The 18,830-nt window shown below is 54.1% G+C and overlaps 1 protein-coding gene and 1 long non-coding RNA gene across 29 annotated transcripts in view; both read left to right on the top strand.

Moving 5' to 3' along the window:
• The window catches only part of NR2F6 (nuclear receptor subfamily 2 group F member 6), a 30,114-nt gene extending 12,054 nt beyond the window's left edge, over positions 1-18,060 (top strand). Inside the window, exons 2-8 of one of the 27 annotated variants that reach the window (XM_048288110.1) lie at positions 3,723-3,817; positions 9,453-9,978; positions 14,687-15,218; positions 15,298-15,376; positions 15,425-15,774; positions 15,876-15,927; positions 15,977-16,314. In XM_048288110.1, coding sequence (XP_048144067.1) covers positions 3,723-3,817; positions 9,453-9,978; positions 14,687-15,218; positions 15,298-15,376; positions 15,425-15,774; positions 15,876-15,927; positions 15,977-16,224 — 1,882 coding nt within the window. In that variant the 3' untranslated portion in view covers positions 16,225-16,314. Of the gene's footprint in view, positions 1-3,722; positions 3,818-9,452; positions 9,979-14,680; positions 15,837-15,875; positions 17,688-17,866 lie in introns of those variants that run through there. The other 26 variants (XM_048288118.1, XM_048288114.1, XM_048288109.1 and 23 more) reach the window with 26 other exon arrangements.
• LOC125317999 lies at positions 5,453-9,443 on the top strand. Of its 2 annotated transcripts, XR_007200236.1 has the most exons (4): positions 5,453-5,982; positions 6,064-7,373; positions 7,699-7,988; positions 8,651-9,443. It is a non-coding gene; the product is annotated as an uncharacterized LOC125317999 (long non-coding RNA). The 2 variants fall into 2 exon arrangements; XR_007200235.1 differs by having other exon boundaries at positions 5,453-7,373.
• Positions 18,061-18,830: the final 770 nt, after the last annotated feature.

Below are 18,830 nucleotides of genomic sequence, written 5' to 3'. Positions count from 1 at the left end.
GAATCCGTGAGCCAGGACCCCTTTTCCACGGATTTTTGGGAATTTTGGGATGAATCCATGAGCCAGGACCCCCTTTTCCAGGGAATTTTGGGGGAATTTTGGGATGAATCCGGGAGCCAGGACCCCTTTTCCAGGGATTTTGGGGAATTTGGGGATGAATCCATGAGCCAGGACCCCTTTTCCAGGGAATTTTGGGAATTTGGGGATGAATCCATGAGCCAGGACCCCTTTTCCAGGGAATTTTGGGGAATTTTGGGATGAATCCATGAGCCAGGACCCCTTTTCCAGGGAATTTTGGGAATTTTGGGATGAATCCATGAGCCAGGACCCCTTTTCCAGGGAATTTTGGGAATTTTGGGATGAATCCATGAGCCAGGACCCCTTTTCCAGGGGAATTTTGGGAATTTTGGGATGAATCCGTGAGCCAGGACCCCTTTTCCAGGGAATTTTGGGGAATTTGGGGATGAATCCGTGAGCCAGGACCCCTTTTCCAGGGATTTGGGGGAATTTTGGGAATGAATCCATGAGCCAAGACCCCTTTTCCAGGGATTTTTGGGAATTTGGGGATGAATCCGTGAGCCAGGACCCCTTTTCCAGGGAATTTTGGGGAATTTGGGGATGAATCCATGAGCCAGGACCCCTTTTTCCAGGGAATTTTGGGAATTTGGGGATGAATCCGTGAGCCAGGACCCCTTTTCCAGGGATTTTTTGGGAATTTTGGGATGAATCCATGAGCCAGGACCCCTTTTCCAGGGAATTTTGGGGAATTTGGGGATGAATCCGTGAGCCAGGACCCCTTTTCCAGGGATTTTTGGGAATTTTGGGATGAATCCATGAGCCAGGACCCCTTTTCCAGGGATTTTGGGGAATTTTGGGATGAATCCATGAGCCAGGACCCCTTTTCCAGGGAATTTTGGGAATTTTTGGGATGAATCCATGAGCCAGGACCCCTTTCCAGGGAATTTTGGGAATTTTGGGATGAATCCATGAGCCAGGACCCCTTTTCCAGGGAATTTTGGGAATTTTGGGGATGAATCCATGAGCCAGGACCCCTTTTCCAGGGATTTTTGGGAATTTGGGGATGAATCCATGAGCCAGGACCCCTTTTCCAGGGAATTTTGGGGAATTTTGAGAATGAATCCGTGAGCCAGGACCCCTTTTCCATGGAATTTTGGGGGAATTTTGGGATGAATCCGTGAGCCAGGACCCCTTTTCCAGGGAATTTTGGGAATTTGGGGATGAATCCGTGAGCCAGGACCCCTTTTCCAGGGAATTTTGGGAATTTTGGGATGAATCCATGAGCCGGGACCCCTTTTCCAGGGAATTTTGGGAATTTGGGGATGAATCCATGAGCCAGGACCCCTTTTCCAGGGAATTTGGGAATTTGGGGATGAATCCATGAGCCAGGACCCCTTTTCCAGGGAATTTTGGGAATTTTGGGATGAATCCATGAGCCAGGACCCCTTTTCCAGGGAATTTTGGGAATTTTGGGATGAATCCGTGAGCCAGGACCCCTTTTCCAGGGAATTTTGGGAATTTTGGGATGAATCCGTGAGCCAGGACCCCTTTTCCAGGGAATTTTGGGGGAATTTTGGGGATGAATCCATGAGCCAGGACCCCTTTTCCAGGGAATTTTGGGGGAATTTGGGGATGAATCCATGAGCCAGGACCCCTTTTCCAGGGATTTTTGGGAATTTTGGGATGAATCCGTGAGCCAGGACCCCTTTTCCAGGGATTTTTGGGAATTTTGGGATGAATCCATGAGCCAGGACCCCTTTTCCAGGGATTTTTGGGAATTTTGGGGATGAATCCATGAGCCAGGACCCCTTTTCCAGAGAATTTTGGGAATTTTGGGATGAATCCATGAGCCAGGACCCCTTTTCCAGGGATTTTTGGGAATTTTGGGGATGAATCCGTGAGCCAGGACCCCTTTTCCAGGGAATTTTGGGAATTTGGGGATGAATCCATGAGCCAGGACCCCTTTTCCAGGGAATTTTGGGGAATTTGGGGATGAATCCGTGAGCCAGGACCCCTTTTCCAGGGAATTTTGGGAATTTTGGGATGAATCCATGAGCCAGGACCCCTTTTCCAGGGAATTTTGGGAATTTTGGGATGAATCCATGAGCCAGGACCCCTTTTCCAGGGATTTTTGGGGAATTTTGGGGATGAATCCATGAGCCAGGACCCCTTTTCCAGGGATTTTTGGGAATTTTGGGGATGAATCCATGAGCCAGGACCCCTTTTCCAGGGAATTTTGGGAATTTTGGGATGAATCCATGAGCCAGGACCCCTTTTCCAGGGATTTTTGGGAATTTGGGGATGAATCCATGAGCCAGGACCCCTTTTCCAGGGAATTTTGGGGGAATTTTGGGATGAATCCGTGAGCCAGGACCCCTTTTCCAGGGAATTTTGGGAATTTGGGGATGAATCCATGAGCCAGGACCCCTTTTCCAGGGAATTTTTGGGAATTTGGGGATGAATCCATGAGCCAGGACCCCTTTTCCAGGGAATTTTGGGAATTTGGGGATGAATCCGTGAGCCAGGACCCCTTTTCCAGGGAATTTTGGAATTTGGGGATGAATCTGTGAGCCAGGACCCCTTTTCCAGGGAATTTTGGGGAATTTTGGGATGAATCCGTGAGCCAGGACCCCTTTTCCAGGGAATTTTGGGAATTTTGGGATGAATCCATGAGCCAGGACCCCTTTTCCAGGGAATTTTGGGAATTTGGGGATGAATCCATGAGCCAGGACCCCTTTTCCAGGGATTTTTGGGGGAATTTGGGGATGAATCCATGAGCCAGGACCCCTTTTCCAGGGAATTTTGGGAATTTGGGGATGAATCCATGAGCCAGGACCCCTTTTCCAGGGAATTTTGGGAATTTGGGGATGAATCCATGAGCCAGGACCCCTTTTCCAGGGAATTTTGGGAATTTGGGGATGAATCCGTGAGCCAGGACCCCTTTTCCAGGGAATTTTGGGAATTTTGGGATGAATCCGTGAGCCAGGACCCCTTTTCCAGGGAATTTTGGGAATTTGGGGATGAATCCATGAGCCAGGACCCCTTTTCCAGGGATTTTGGGAATTTGGGGATGAATCCATGAGCCAGGACCCCTTTTCCAGGGAATTTTGGGGGGAATTTTGGGGATGAATCCATGAGCCAGGACCCCTTTTCAGGGATTTTTGGGAATTTGGGGATGAATCCATGAGCCAGGACCCCTTTTCCAGGGAATTTTGGGGGAATTTTGGGGATGAATCCATGAGCCAGGACCCCTTTTCCAGGGATTTTTGGGAATTTGGGGATGAATCCATGAGCCAGGACCCCTTTTCCAGGGATTTGGGGAAATTTTGGGATGAATCTGGGAGCCAGGACCCCTTTTCCATGGATTTTGGGAATTTCGGGAACATCCCTCTATCCCGGCATCCCAGAGGATTTGGGAACAGCGCTGCCTCAGGATTTCAGACCCAACCCCGCAGGAAATTCCTGGAATTCCTTGGAATTCCAAACACATCCATGGGATCCCCAAGGATCCCATCCCGAGAGTTTTCCCGCTTTTCCCGAGGGATGGAATCCCAGAAACATCCATTCCCGTAAAATCCCGGCGAGAAAAAGCAGGAAGGGGCTGGAGGAATTCGGGAAATTCCGGAATTCCCGGGATGGAGGCGTGGGGGGGGGGGGGGATCTCATTCCCGGGAATTCCCGGCTGATCCCGGTGCTTCCCGCAGATCCAACCGGGATTGCCAGATCGACCAACACCACCGCAACCAATGCCAGTACTGCCGCCTCAAGAAGTGCTTCCGAGTGGGAATGAGGAAGGAAGGTACGGAAAAAATTCCCGAGGGATCCCGAGCAATCCTGGGAATCGCCGTTTCCGCCCAAAAAACCCCGTTTTTCCCGCTTTTTTGAGGGATTTTTAGGGGTTTTCCCTCCTTTCCGAGCGCCTCGAGCTCGCCTGGAGTTGGGGTTGGGTTTGAGGGATGGGAGGGATTCCTGGATCCGTGGGAATCCCAAAATTTGCTCCCCGTTCTGGCAGGCGTGGGGGTGGAAATCCCAAAGGATTCCTGGGATGTGGGGTTCAGGATGAGGGGTTTATCCTGAAAATCCTGGGTTTATCCTGAAAATCCTGGGTTTATCTCAAAAATCCTGGGTTTATCCTGAAAATCCTGGGTTTATTCTCAAAATTCCTGGGTTTATCCTGAAATTCCTGGGTTTATCCCTGAAAATCCTGGGTTTATCCTGAAAATCCTGGGTTTATCCTGAAAATCCTGGGTTTATCCTCAAAAATCCTGGGTTTATCCTCAAAAATCCTGGTTTATCCCGAAAATTATCTCAAAAATCCTGGGTTTATCCTCAAAAATCCTGGGTTTATCCTGAAAATCCTGGGTTTATCCTCAAAAATCCTGGGTTTATCCCGAAAATTATCCCGAAAATCCTGGGTTTATTCCCAAAAATCCTGGGTTTATCCTTGAAAATCCTGGGTTTATCCCAAAAATCCTGGGTTTATCCCGAAAATTATCTCAAAATTCCTGGGTTTATCCTTGAAAATCCTGGGTTTATCCTCAAAAATCCTGGGTTTATCCCGAAAATTATCCCGAAAATCCTGGGTTTATCCTGAAAATCCTGGGTTTATCCTCAAAAATCCTGGGTTTATCCCGAAAATTATCCCGAAAATCCTGGGTTTATCCCAAAAATCCTGGGTTTATCCTTGAAAATCCTGGGTTTATCCCAAAAATCCTGGGTTTATCCTGAAAATCCTGGGTTTATCCTCAAAAATCCTGGGTTTATCCCAAAAATTATCCCGAAAATCCTGGGTTTATTCCCAAAAATCCTGGGTTTATCCTTGAAAATCCTGGGTTTATCCCAAAAATCCTGGGTTTATCCCGAAAATTATCCCGAAAATCCTGGGTTTATCCCTGAAAATCCTGGGTTTATCCCAAAAATCCTGGGTTTATCCCGAAAATTATCCCGAAAATCCTGGGTTTATCCCTGAAAATCCTGGGTTTATCCCAAAAATCCTGGGTTTATCCCGAAAATTATCTCAAAATTCCTGGGTTTATCCTTGAAAATCCTGGGTTTATCCTCAAAAATCCTGGGTTTATCCCGAAAATTATCCCGAAAATCCTGGGTTTATCCTGAAAATCCTGGGTTTATCCCTGAAAATCCTGGGTTTATCCCAAAAATCCTGGGTTTATCCCGAAAATTATCTCAAAATTCCTGGGTTTATCCTTGAAAATCCTGGGTTTATCCCAAAAATCCTGGGTTTTATCCCGAAAATTATCTCAAAATTCCTGGGTTTATCCTCAAAAATCCTGGGTTTATCCCGAAAATTATCCCGAAAATCCTGGGTTTATCCTGAAAATCCTGGGTTTATCCTCAAAAATCCTGGGTTTATCCCTGAAAATTCCTGGGTTTATCCTCAAAATTCCTGGGTTTATCCCGAAAATTATCTCAAAATTCCTGGGTTTATCCTTGAAAATCCTGGGTTTATCCCAAAAATCCTGGGTTTATCCCGAAAATTATCCCGAAAATCCTGGGTTTATCCCGAAAATCCTGGGTTTATCCCGAAAATTATCCCAAAAACCCTGGGTTTATCCCGAAAATCCTGGGTTTATCCTGAAAATTATCCCGAAAATCCTGGGTTTATCCTGAAAATCCTGGGTTTATCCTGAATTCCTGGGTTTATTCCTAAAAAACCCAGGTTTATCCCTGAAAATCCCAGATTTACACCCAAATCCTCAGGTTTATCCCTAAAAATCTCGGCTTTATCCCAAAATCCCAGGTTTATCCCCCAAAATTCCCATTTTTATCCCCCAGAATTCCCAGGTTTATCCCAAAATCCCAGGTTTATCCTAGAAATCCCAGATTTATGCCTAAAAATCCCAGATTTATCCCCAAATTCCCAGGTTTATCCCCCAAAATTCCCAGGTTTATCCCAAAATCCCGGGTTTATCCCTAAAAATCCCAGATTTATCCCCAAATCCTCAGGTTTATCCCTAAAAATCTCGGCTTTATCCCTAAACCCCCAGGTTTATCCCCAAAATCCCAGGTTTATCCCCAAATTCCCAGGTTTATCCCCCAAAATTCCCAGGTTTATCCCAAAATCCCGGGTTTATCCCTAAAAATCCCAGATTTATCCCCAAATCCCCAGGTTTTATCCCCCTAATTCCCAGGTTTATCCCAAAATTCCCAGGTTTATCCCCAAAAATTCCGGGTTTATCCCTAAAAATCCCAGGTTCATTCCAAAATCCCCAGGTTTATCCCAAAATTCCGGGATGATTTTGGGGACGTTTCCCTGCTGCCGGCATTCTCCGTTCCACAAGCGCTGGCAAAGCTCCGTGGGACGCCGAGAACCTCAGGGGATCGGGATGAAGATCCCGTAGGATTCTGTGGATTGGGATGAAGATCCCGTAGGATTCTGTGGGATTGGGATGAAGATCCTGTAGGATCTGGATTTGTGGGATCGGGATGAAGATCCAGCGGGATCCCTGTGGGATTGGGATGAAGATCCCGTAGGATTCTGTGGGATCGGGATGAAGATCCTGTAGGATCTGGATCTGTGGGATCGGATGAAGATCCAGCGGGATCCCTGTGGGATTGGGATGAAGATCCTGTAGGATCTGGATCTGTGGGATCGGGAAAAGATGGAGTAGGATCCCTGTGGGATCGGGATGAAGATCCCATAGGATTCTGTGGGGTTGGGATGAAGATCCCGCAGGATCTGGATCTGTGGGGTCGGGATGAAGATCCAGCGGGATCCCTGTGGGATTGGGATGAAGATCCCGTAGGATTCTGTGGGGTTGGAATGAAGATCCAGCAGGGTTCTATGGGGTTGGGAAAAAGATCCAGTAGGATCCGGCTCTGTGGGATCAGGACAAAGATGGAATAGGATCCGTGTGGGATCGGGATGAAGATCCAGCAGGATCTGTGTGGGATCGGGATGAAGAGGGAGTAGGATCCCTGTGGGATCGGGATGAAGATCCCGTAGGATTCTGTGGGGGTTGGGATGAAGATCCAGCAGGATCTGTGTGGGATCGGGATGAAGATCCAGCAGGATCCCTGTGGGATCGGGATGAAGATCCCGTAGGATTCTGTGGGGTTGGGATGAAGATCCCGTAGGATTCTGTGGGATCAAGATGAAGATCCAGTAGGATCTGTGTGGGATTGGGATGAAGATCCAGCAGGATCCCTGTGGGATTGGGATGAAGATCCCATAGGATTCTATGGGGTTGGGATGAAGATCCCGTAGGATTCTGTGGGATTGGGATGAAGATCCTGTAGGATTCTGTGGGATCGGGATGAAGATCCTGTAGGATCTGGATTTGTGGGATCGGGATGAAGATCCAGCGGGATCCCTGTGGGATCGGGATGAAGATCCCGTAGGATTTTGTGGGATTGGGATGAAGATCCTGTAGGATTTTGTGTGGGATCGGGATGAAGATCCTGTAGGATCTGGATTTGTGGGATCGGGAAAAGATCGAGTAGGATTCTATGGGTTGGGATGAAGATCCAGCACGATTCTGTGGGATTGGGATGAAGATCCCGTAGGATTCTGTGGGGTTGGGATGAAGATCCCGTAGGATTCTGTGGGGTCGGGATGAAGATCCCGTAGGATTCTATGGGGTTGGGATGAAGATCCCGCAGGATCTGGATCTGTGGAGTCGGGATGAAGATCCAGCGGGATCCCTGTGGGATTGGATGAAGATCCCGTAGGATTCTATGGGGTTGGGACAACTGCTTTTCCTGGTGCTCCAAGGCCACGATTGGGGTCATCCATTGGGAAAGATCTGGGATGAGTTTGGGGGACCTTTTCCTGGTGCTCCAAGCCCGGGATCGGGGTTATCCAGGTGGGTTCATCCATTGGGATGGAGATCAGATGGATTTGAGGAGCTTTTCCTGGTGCTCCAGGACCGGGATTGGGTTCTTGGGAATGCTCCGAGGTGATTTTGGGGAGCTTTTCCTGGTGCTCCAAGGCCACGATTGGGGTCCCTCAGGTGGGTTCATCCATTGGGATGGAGATCAGATGGATTTGAGGAGCTTTTCCTGGTGCTCCAAGACCGGGATCAGGGTCATCCATCGGGAAAGATCTGGGATGAGTTTGGGGAGCTTTTCCTGGTGCTCCAAGCCCGGCATCGGGGTCATCCAGGTGGGTTCATCCATTGGGATGGAGATCAGATGGATTTGGGGAGCTTTTCCTGGTGCTCCAGGACCGGGATCGGGGTCATCCATGGGGAAAGATCTGGGATGAGTTTGGGGAGCTTTTCCTGGTGCTCCAAGCCTGGGATCGGGGTCATCCATGGGAAAGATCTGGGATGAGTTTGGGGAGCTTTTCCTGGTGCTCCAAGGCCACAATTGGGTTCATCCATCGGGAAAGATCTGGGATGAGTTTGGGGAGCTTTTCCTGGTGCTCCAAGGCCACAATTGGGTTCATCCATCGGAAAGATCTGGGATGAGTTTGGGGAGCTTTTCCTGGTGCTCCAAGGCCACGATTGGGGTCCCTCAGGTGGGTTCATCCATTGGGATGGAGATCAGATGGATTTGAGGAGCTTTTCCTGGTGCTCCAGGACCGGGATCGGGGTCATCCATGGGGAAAGATCTGGGATGAGTTTGGGGAGCTTTTCCTGGTGCTCCAAGCCCCGGCATCGGGGTTATCCAGGTGGGTTCATCCATTGGGATGGAGATCAGATGGATTTGAGGAGCTTTTCCTGGTGCTCCAAGCCCGGGATCGGGGTCATCCATTGGGAAAGATCTGGGATGAGTTTGGGGAGCTTTTCCTGGTGCTCCAAGCCCGGGATCGGGGTCATCCATGGGGAAAGATCTGGGATAAGTTTGGGGAGCTTTTCCTGGTGCTCCAAGGCCACAATTGGGTTCATCCATCGGGAAAGATCTGGGATGAGTTTGGGGAGCTTTTCCTGGTGCTCCAAGGCCACGATTGGGGTCCCTCAGGTGGGTTCATCCATTGGGATGGAGATCGGATGGATTTGGGGAGCTTTTCCTGGTGCTCCAAGCCCGGCATCGGGGTCATCCATGGGGAAAGATCTGGGATGAGTTTGGGGAGCTTTTCCTGGTGCTCCAAGCCCGGCATCGGGGTTATCCATCGGGAAAGATCTGGGATGAGTTTGGGGAGCTTTTCCTGGTGCTCCAAGACCGGGATCGGGGTCATCCATTGGGAAAGATCTGGGATGAGTTTGGGAAGCTTTTCCTGGTGCTCCAGGATTGCGATCGGGGGTTCTTGGGAATGCTCCGAGGTGATTTTGGGGAGCTTTTCCTGGTGCTCCAGGATTGCGATCGGGGTTCTTGGGAATGCTCCGAGGTGATTTTGGGGAGCTTTTCCTGGTGCTCCGGGACCGCGATCGAGGTTCTTGGGAATGCTCCGAGGTGATTTTGGGGAGCTTTTCCCCATACCCCAAGCCCCCGATGGGGCCTCACGCAGCCGCGTTTGTCCTCTCGCCCCGCAGCCGTGCAGCGGGGCCGCATCCCGCCCAGCCACTCCAGCAGCAGCCCCAACCCCATTCCCAGCGGCGAATACTTCAACGGGCAGCCGGTGTCGGAGCTGATTTCCCAACTCCTCCGCGCTGAGCCGTACCCGGCCGCCCGCTACGGCTCCCAGTACGCCCAGCAGGGCAGCGTGATGGGCATCGACAACATCTGCGAGCTGGCCGCCCGCTTGCTCTTCAGCACCGTGGAGTGGGCCCGGAACATTCCCTTCTTCCCGGAGCTTCCCGTCTCCGACCAAGTGGCGCTGCTGCGGCTGAGCTGGAGCGAGCTCTTCGTGCTCAACGCGGCGCAGTCGGCGCTGCCGCTGCACATGGCGCCGCTGCTGGCGGCCGCCGGCTTCCACGCCTCGCCCATGTCGGCCGAGAGGGTCGTGTCCTTCATGGATCAGATCCGCGTTTTCCAGGAGCAGGTGGAGAAGCTCAACCGGCTGCAGGTGGACTCGGCCGAGTACAGCTGCCTCAAGGCCATCGCGCTCTTCACCGCCCGGTAGGGGTTGGGGGCTTCAGCTGGAATGAGGTGGGAGGGGGTTTTCCTGGATTTTTCTGAGGGTTTGGGGGGGTTGGGAATGAGCAGGGAGGGGTTTTCCCGGGTTTTTCCAGGTTTTCCTGACGGCTCCCGAGAGTTTGGGATCGATCTAGAGTTGGGAATGAGCAGGGAGAGGTTGTGCCAGGTTTTTCCGAGGGTTTGGGGGGTTGGGAATGAGCAGGGAGGGGTTTTCCCGGGTTTTTCCAGGTTTCCTGACGGCTCCCGAGGGTTGGGATCGATCTAGAGGTGGGAATGAGCAGGGAGAGGTTGTGCCAGGTTTTTCCGAGGGTTTGGGGGGGTTGGGAATGAGCAGGGAGAGGTTGGTCCGGGTTTTCCCGAGGACTTGGGGGTTTGGGAATGAGTAGGGAGGGGTTGTTCCGGGTTTTCCCGAGGGTTTGGGGGGGTTGGGAATGAGCAGGGAGAGGTTGGTCCGGGTTTTCCCAAGGACTTGGGGGTTTGGGAATGAGCAGGGAGAGATTGGTCCGGGTTTTCCCGAGGACTTGGGGGTTTGGGAATGAGTAGGGAGGGGTTTTTCCGGGTTTTTCTAAGGGTTTGGGGTCTTGGGAATGAGTGGCAAGAGGTTATCCCAGGTTTTTCCAAGAGTTTGGCGCTTGGGAATTAGGGAGAGGTTTTTCTGGGTTTTCCCAAGGGTTTGGGGTCTTGGAAATGAGTTGGAAGAGGTTATCCCAGGTTTTCCTGATGGGTCCCGAGGGTTTGGGATCGATCTAGAGGTGGGAATGAGCCAGGGAGAGGTTGTGCCAGGTTTTTCCGAGGGTTTGGGGGGTTGGGAATGAGCAGGGAGGGGTTTTCCCGGGTTTTCCAGGTTTTCCTGACGGCTCCCGAGGGTTTGGGATCGATCTAGAGGTGGGAATGAGCAGGGAGAGGTTGTGCCAGGTTTTTCCGAGGGTTTGGGGGGTTGGGAATGAGTAGGGAGAGGTTGTTCCGGGTTTTCCGAGGGTTTGGGGGGTTTGGGAATGAGTAGGGAGGGGTTGGTCCGGGTTTTCCCGAGGACTTGGGGGTTTGGGAATGAGTAGGGAGGGGTTTTTCCGGGTTTTTCTAAGGGTTTGGGGTCTTGGGAATGAGTGGCAAGAGGTTATCCCAGGTTTTTCCAAGAGTTTGGCGGCTTGGGAATTAGGGAGAGGTTTTTCTGGGTTTTCCCAAGGGTTTGGGGTCTTGGAAATGAGTTGGAAGAGGTTATCCCAGGTTTTCCTGATGGGTCCCGAGGGTTTGGGATCGATCTAGAGTTGGGAATGAGCAGGGAGAGGTTGTGCCAGGTTTTTCCGAGGGTTTGGGGGGGTTGGGAATGAGTAGGGAGAGGTTGTTCCGGGTTTTCCCGAGGGTTTGGGGGGTTTGGGAATGAGCAGGGAGAGGTTGGTCCGGGTTTTCCCAAGGACTTGGGGGTTTGGGAATGAGCAGGGAGAGGTTGGTCCGGGTTTTCCCGAGGACTTGGGGGTTTGGGAATGAGCAGGGAGAGGTTGGTCCGGGTTTTTCTAAGGGTTTGGGGTCTTGGGAATGAGTGGCAAGAGGTTATCCCAGGTTTTTCCAAGAGTTTGGCGGCTTGGGAATTAGGGAGAGGTTTTTCTGGGTTTTCCCAAGGGTTTGGGGTCTTGGAAATGAGTTGGAAGAGGTTATCCCAGGTTTTCCTGATGGGTCCCGAGGGTTTGGGATCGATCTAGAGGTGGGAATGAGCCAGGGAGAGGTTGTGCCAGGTTTTTCCGAGGGTTTGGGGGGGTTGGGAATGAGCAGGGAGGGGTTTTCCCGGGTTTTTCCAGGTTTTCCTGACGGCTCCCGAGGGTTTGGGATCGATCTAGAGGTGGGAATGAGCAGGGAGAGGTTGTGCCAGGTTTTTCCGAGGGTTTGGGGGGGTTGGGAATGAGCAGGGAGAGGTTGGTCCGGGTTTTCCCAAGGACTTGGGGGTTTGGGAATGAGCAGGGAGAGGTTGGTCCGGGTTTTCCCGAGGACTTGGGGGTTTGGGAATGAGTAGGGAGGGGTTTTTCCGGGTTTTTCTAAGGGTTTGGGTCTTGGGAATGAGTGGCAAGAGGTTATCCCAGGTTTTTCCAAGAGTTTGGCGGCTTGGGAATTAGGGAGAGGTTTTTCTGGGTTTTCCCAAGGGTTTGGGGTCTTGGAAATGAGTTGGAAGAGGTTATCCCAGGTTTTCCTGATGGCTCCCGAGGGTTTGGGATCGATCTAGAGTTGGGAATGAGCAGGGAGAGGTTGTGCCAGGTTTTTCCGAGGTTTGGGGGGGTTGGGAATGAGTAGGGAGAGGTTGTTCCGGGTTTTCCGAGGGTTTGGGGGGTTTGGGAATGAGCAGGGAGAGGTTGGTCCGGGTTTTCCCGAGGACTTGGGGGTTTGGGAATGAGCAGGGAGAGGTTGGTCCCGGGTTTTCCCAAGGACTTGGGGGTTTGGGAATGAGCAGGGAGAGGTTGGTCCGGGTTTTCCCGAGGACTTGGGGGTTTGGGAATGAGTAGGGAGGGGTTTTTCCGGGTTTTTCTAAGGGTTTGGGGTCTTGGGAATGAGTGGCAAGAGGTTATCCCAGGTTTTTCCAAGAGTTTGGCGGCTTGGGAATTAGGGAGAGGTTTTTCTGGGTTTTCCCAAGGGTTTGGGGTCTTGGAAATGAGTTGGAAGAGGTTATCCCAGGTTTTCCTGATGGCTCCCGAGGGTTTGGGATCAATCTAGAGTTGGGAATGAGCAGGGAGAGGTTGTGCCAGGTTTTTCCGAGGGTTTGAGGGGGGTTGGGAATGAGTAGGGAGAGGTTTTTCCGGGTTTTTCCAGGTTTTCCTGATGGCTCCCGAGGGTTTGGGATCGATCTAGAGGTGGGAATCCCTAGAGGGAGAGGTTGTGCCAGGCTTTTCCGAGGGTTTGGGGGGGTTGGGAATGAGCAGGGAGAGGTTTTTCCGGGTTTTCCCGAGGACCTGGGGGTTTGGGAATGAGTAGGGAGGGGTTTTTCTGAGGGTTTGGGGTCTTGGGAATGAGTGGGAAGAGGTTTTTCCAGGATTTCCTGACAGCTCCCGAGTGTTCGGGATTGATCCAGAGGTGGGAATGAGTAGGGAGAGGTTGCTCCAGGTTTTTCTGAGGGTTTGGGGTCTTGGGAATGAGTGGGAAGAGTTATCCCAGGTTTTTCCAAGAGTTGGCAGCTCGGGAATGAGCAGGGAAAGGCTGTTCCGCATTATCCTGGAGCAGTTCCTGCTTTCCTCCCGTATCCAGGGATCCCTCCTGGGAATGAGCCCTTGGCATGAACCCAAACATCCTCCCCCGTCCATCCCTCCATGGATCCATCCATGGATCCCTCCCTCCATCCCTCCCTCCATCCCTCCATCCCTCCACCCCTCCATCCCTCCATCCCCTCCCTCCATCCCTCCACCCCTCCATCCATCCCTCCCTCCATCCCTCCCTCCATCCCTCCCTCCATCCCTCCCTCCATCCCTCCCTCCCTCCATGGATCCATCCATCCCTCCCTCCATCCCTCCCTCCCTCCACCCCTCCATCCATCCCTCCCTCCCTCCATCCCTCCCTCCATCCCTCCATCCCTCCCTCCCTCCATGGATCCATCCATCCCTCCCTCCATCCCTCCATCCCTCCCTCCCTCCATGGATCCATCCATCCCTCCCTCCATCCCTCCCTCCATCCATCCCTCCCTCTCCATCCCTCCCTCCCTCCCTCCATCCATCCCTCCCTCCATCCATCCATCCCTCTCTCCATCCCTCCCTCCCCTCCATCCCTCCCTCCATCCCTCCCTCCCCCCCCTCCATCCATCCATCCCTCCATGGATCCATCCCTCCATCCCTCCCTCCATCCATCCCTCCATCCCTCCCTCCATCCCTCCCTCCATCCCTCCCTCCCTCCCTCCATCCCTCCCTCCATCCATCCATCCCTCCATCCATCCCTCCCTCCATCCATCCCTCCCTCCCTCCATCCCTCCCTCCCTCCCTCCCTCCATCCCTCCCTCCATCCCTCCCTCCATCCCTCCCTCCCCTCCATCCCTCCCTCCATCCCTCCATCCCTCCATGGATCCATCCCTCCATCCATCCCTCCATCCATCCCTCCCTCCATCCCTCCCTCCATCCCTCCCTCCCTCCATCCCTCCATCCATCCATCCATCCCTCCCTCCATCCCTCCCTCCATCCCTCCCTCCATCCATCCCTCCCCTCCCTCCCTCCCTCCATCCATCCATCCCTCCCTCCATCCCTCCCCTCCATCCCTCCCTCCATCCCTCCCTCCATCCATCCTCCCTCCCTCCCTCCCTCCATCCATCCATCCCTCCCTCCATCCCTCCCTCCATCCCTCCCTCCATCCCTCCCTCCCTCCCCTCCCTCCCTCCCTCCATCCCTCCCTCCATCCCTCCCTCCATCCCTCCCTCCATCCCTCCCTCCATCCCTCCCTCCCTCCATCCCTCCATCCCTCCCTCTCTCCCTCCCTCCCTCCATCCCTCCCTCCCTCCATGGATCCATCCATCCCTCCCTCCCTCCATCCCTCCACCCCTCCATCCATCCCTCCATCCGTCCCTCCCTCCATCCATCCCTCCCTCCATCCCTCCCTCCATCCCTCCCTCCCCTCCATCCATCCCTCCCTCCCTCAGCTCATCCCACACCAGGAACAACCGACCTCCCACTTCAGGACATTCCCTACGCATTCCGGGATTGCTCCAACCTCCATCCCATTCCTTCCTCAGACGCCTGCGGCTTGTCCGACCCTGCCCACGTGGAGAACCTCCAGGAGAAGGCTCAGGTGGCGCTGACGGAATACGTGCGATCCCAATACCCATCCCAACCCCAACGCTTCGGGAGGCTCCTGCTGCGGCTCCCGGCGCTCCGGGCCGTTCCCGCCGCCCTCATATCCCAACTTTTCTTCATGAGGCTCGTCGGGAAAACTCCCATCGAGACGCTGATCCGGGACATGCTGCTGTCCGGGAGCACCTTCAACTGGCCCTACGGGACCGGACAATAGGGACGGACGCTCCGGAGGAGGGTGGGGAGGGAAGGAAAATATCCCGGGAATGCTCGATGTGGATTCCCCGAACTGCTGGCTCCGGAGTTCGTCCCGTTCCCACGGGAATGGGGATGCTCCCTCTGGGGTTGGCCCTAAAATGTTGTGGGCTTGTCCCCAAAAGTTTTGGGCTCCCGGCATTGTCCCTAAAAGTTTTGGGGTCACAGCGTTGGTGCCAGAAGTTGTGGGGTTGTCCACAAAAGTTTTGGGGTCCTGGCGTTGTCCCCCGAAGTTATGGGGTCATCCCTGAAAGTTTTGGGGTCCTGGCGTTGTCCCCAAAAGTTTTGGGGTCCCAGGGTTGTCACCAGAAGGTTTGGGGTCCCAGCGTTATCCCCAGAAGTTATGGGGTCGTCCCTGAAAGTTTTGGGGTCCTGGTGTTGTCCCCAGAATTTTGGGGTCCTGAGTTGTTGCCAAAAGTTGTGGGGTTGTCCCCAAAATTTTGGGGTCCCAGGGTTGTCACCAGAAGTTTTGGGGTCCCTGTGTTGTCCCCAAAATTATGGGGTTGTCCCCGAAAGTTTTGGAGTCCTGGTGTTGTCCCCAAAATTTTGGGGGTCCTGGAGTTGTTGCCAAAAGTTGTGGGGTTGTCCCCAAAATTTTGGGGTCCTGGCATTGTCACCAGAAGTTTTGGGGTCCCAGGGTTGTCACCAGAAGGTTTGGGGTCCCAGCATTATCCCCAGAAGTTATGGGGTCGTCCCTGAAAGTTTTGGGGTCCTGGTGTTGTCCCCAAAATTTTGGGGTCCTGGCATTGTCACCAGAAGTTTTGGGGTCCTGGCAGTGTCACCAAAAGTTGTGGGGTCCCTTGTGTTGTCCCCAAAATTATGGGGTTGTCCCTGAAAGTTTTGGAGTCCTGGTGTTCCCAAAATTTTGGGGTCCTGGCATTATCCCCAGAAGTTATGGGGTCGTCCCTGAAAGTTTTGGGGTCCTGGTGTTGTCCCCAAAATTTTGGGGTCCTGGAGTTGTTGCCAAAAGTTGTGGGGTTGTCCCCAAAATTTTGGGGTCCTGGCATTGTCACCAGAAGTTGTGGGGTCCCTGTGTTGTCCCCAAAATTATGGGGTTGTCCCTGAAAGTTTTGGAGTCCTGGTGTTCCCAAAATTTTGGGGTCCTGGCATTGTCACCAGAAGTTTTGGGGTTCCCACATTGTCCCCAAAACTTTTGGGGTCCTGTCATTGTCGCCGGAAGTTTTGGGGTCTCGCCGTTGTCGCCAAATCTGTGGGCTCGCCCTAAATCCGAAGGTTCTCCCGGTTGGAATCTGGACTGAGCCGATCCCTGGGGAGCTTCCCGACCTTCTGGGCACCCCTTGGGGACATCGGGGTGTCCCCAGGGTGGCTCTGTCCCCTCCGGGGAGCCCCGGGAAGGGCGAGCCCGCTCTTTGTTCCCCGGATTCCGGAGGTTGGGAAGTGTGGCCGGGTGTCCCCTGAGGTGTCCCCTGAGCACCCAGGGGTGTCCCTAAGGAGGGAGGGGACCCCAGGGGTGTCCCTAAGGGTGGAGAGGGGACAGAGGCACCCAGGGGTGTCCCCAAGGAGGGGGAGGGGACAGAGGCACCCAGGGGTGTTCCCAAGGAGGGGGAGGGGACACAGAGAGGGGACAGAGGCACCCATAGGTGTCCCCAAGGAAGGAGAGGGGACACGGAGAGGGGACAGAGGCACCCATGGGTGTCCCCAAGGAAGGAGAGGGGACAGAGCCACCCATGGGTGTCCCCAAGGAGGGGGAAGGGACAGAGCCACCCATGGGTGTCCCCAAGGGTGGAGGGGACACGGAGAGGGGCCAGAGGCACCCATGGGTGTTCCCAAGGAAGGAGAGGGGACACGGAGAGGGGACAGAGGCACCCATGGGTGTCCCCAAGGAGGGGGAGGGGACACAGAGAGGGGACAGAGCCACCCAAGGGTGTCCCCAAGGAAGGAGAGGGGACACGGAGAGGAGTCAGAGCCACCCAGGGGTGTCCCCAAGGAAGGAGAGGGGACAGAGCCACCCATGGGTGTCCCCAAGGAGGGGGAGGGGACACAGAGAGGGGACAGAGGCACCCATAGGTGTCCCCAAGGAGGGGGAGGGGACACAGAGAGGGGACAGAGCCACCCAGGGGTGTCCCCAAGGAAGGAGAAGGGACAGAGCCACCCATGGGTGTCCCCAAGGAGGGGGAGGGGACACGGAGAGGGGACAGAGGCACCCAAGGGTGTCCCTAAGGAGGGGGAGGGGACACGGAGAGGGGACAGAGGCACCCATGGGTGTCCCTAAGGAGGGGGAGGGGACAGAGGCACCCATGGGTGTCCCCAAGGGTGGAGGGGACACGGAGAGGGGCCAGAGGCACCCATGGGTGTTCCCAAGGAAGGAGAGGGGACACAGAGAGGGGACAGAGGCACCCAGGGGTGTCCCCAAGGAGGGGGAGGGGACACGGAGAGGGGACAGAGGCACCCAGGGGTGTCCCTAAGGGTGAGAGGGGACACGGAGAGGGGACAGAGGCACCCAGGGGTGTCCCCAAGGAGGGGGAGGGGACAGAGCCACCCAGGGGTGTCCCCAAGGAAGGGGAGGGGACACGGAGAGGGGCCAGAGGCACCCATGGGTGTCCCTAAGGAGGGGGAGGGGACAGAGGCACCCAGGGGTGTCCCCAAGGAAGGAGAAGGGACAGAGCCACCCAGGGGTGTCCCCAAGGAAGGGGAGGGGACACGGAGAGGGGCCAGAGGCACCCATGGGTGTCCCTAAGGAGGGGGAGGGGACAGAGGCACCCAGGGGTGTCCCCAAGGAGGGGGAGGGGACAGAGGCACCCAGGGGTGTCCCCAAGGAGGGGGAGGGGACACGGAGAGGGGACAGAGGCACCCAAGGGTGTCCTAAGGAGGGGGAGGGGACAGAGGCACCCAGGGGTGTCCCCAAGGTGTCCCCAAGGAAGGGGGGGACACCCAGCACCCACCCCCCAGGGCTGTCCCCTCCTGGCTGGCGCCGGGATGAGCCGCGATTCTTTGGGATTTGGGGATTTGGGGGATTTTTGGGGCCCAATCCCGGCCGATGGAATCCTCGCTCCGCCCTAGAAACCCATTAATTAACGCCAATTAAAGACGTTTCCTACAACCCCCGCGGGTCTGCAGCGCTTCGGGATTTGGGATCCGCTGGAAAAACGGGAATGGGGGAGGCCGGCATGGGGGGGGTGATCCCACCCCAAAAATAGGAGAGGGCCATAAAAATCCCCCAAAATTGGGGTTTTTGGGGGGTACGGGGAGGAGAAAATGGGGATTTCAGGGGTTCTGCTTCCGTTTTGGGGTTTTTTGGGAATAAATCCGGCTGGGAAGAGCTGGAGCAGCGGGATGGGGGAAATTTGGGATTTGTGGGGGGGTTGGGGTTTTTCTTCCAAGGTGAAGGGATTTGGGGCTGCTTTTCCTGAGTTTGGGGGGGTTTGGGGTTTTCCTTCCAAATTTGGAGGGATTTGGGATTTCTCTGCCAAGGTTTGTGGGATTTGGGGTTTTGATTCCCAAGGAGGGAGGATTGGGATTTCTCTGCAAGGTTTGTGGGGATTTGGGGTTTTGATTCCCAAGGAGGGAGGATTGGGGATTTCTCTGCCAAGGTTTGTGGGGATTTGGGGTTTTTATTCCCAAGGAGGGAGGATTGGGGATTTCTCTGCCAAGGTTTGTGGATTTGGGGTTTTTATTCCCAAGGAGGGAGGATTGGGGATTTCTCTGCCAAGGTTTGTGGGGATTTGGGGTTTTTATTCCCAAGGAGGGAGGATTGGGGATTTCTCTGCCAAGGTTTGTGGGATTTGGGGTTTTTATTCCCAAGGAGGGAGGATTGGGGATTTCTCTGCCAAGGTTTGTGGGGATTTGGGGTTTTTATTCCCAAGGAGGGAG

The sequence above is a fragment of the Corvus hawaiiensis genome, chromosome 28 (genome assembly GCF_020740725.1).
Source record: "Corvus hawaiiensis isolate bCorHaw1 chromosome 28, bCorHaw1.pri.cur, whole genome shotgun sequence".
NCBI classification, from domain to species: Eukaryota; Metazoa; Chordata; class Aves; order Passeriformes; family Corvidae; genus Corvus; species Corvus hawaiiensis.
This window is presented reverse-complemented; position numbering and strand designations above follow the sequence as displayed.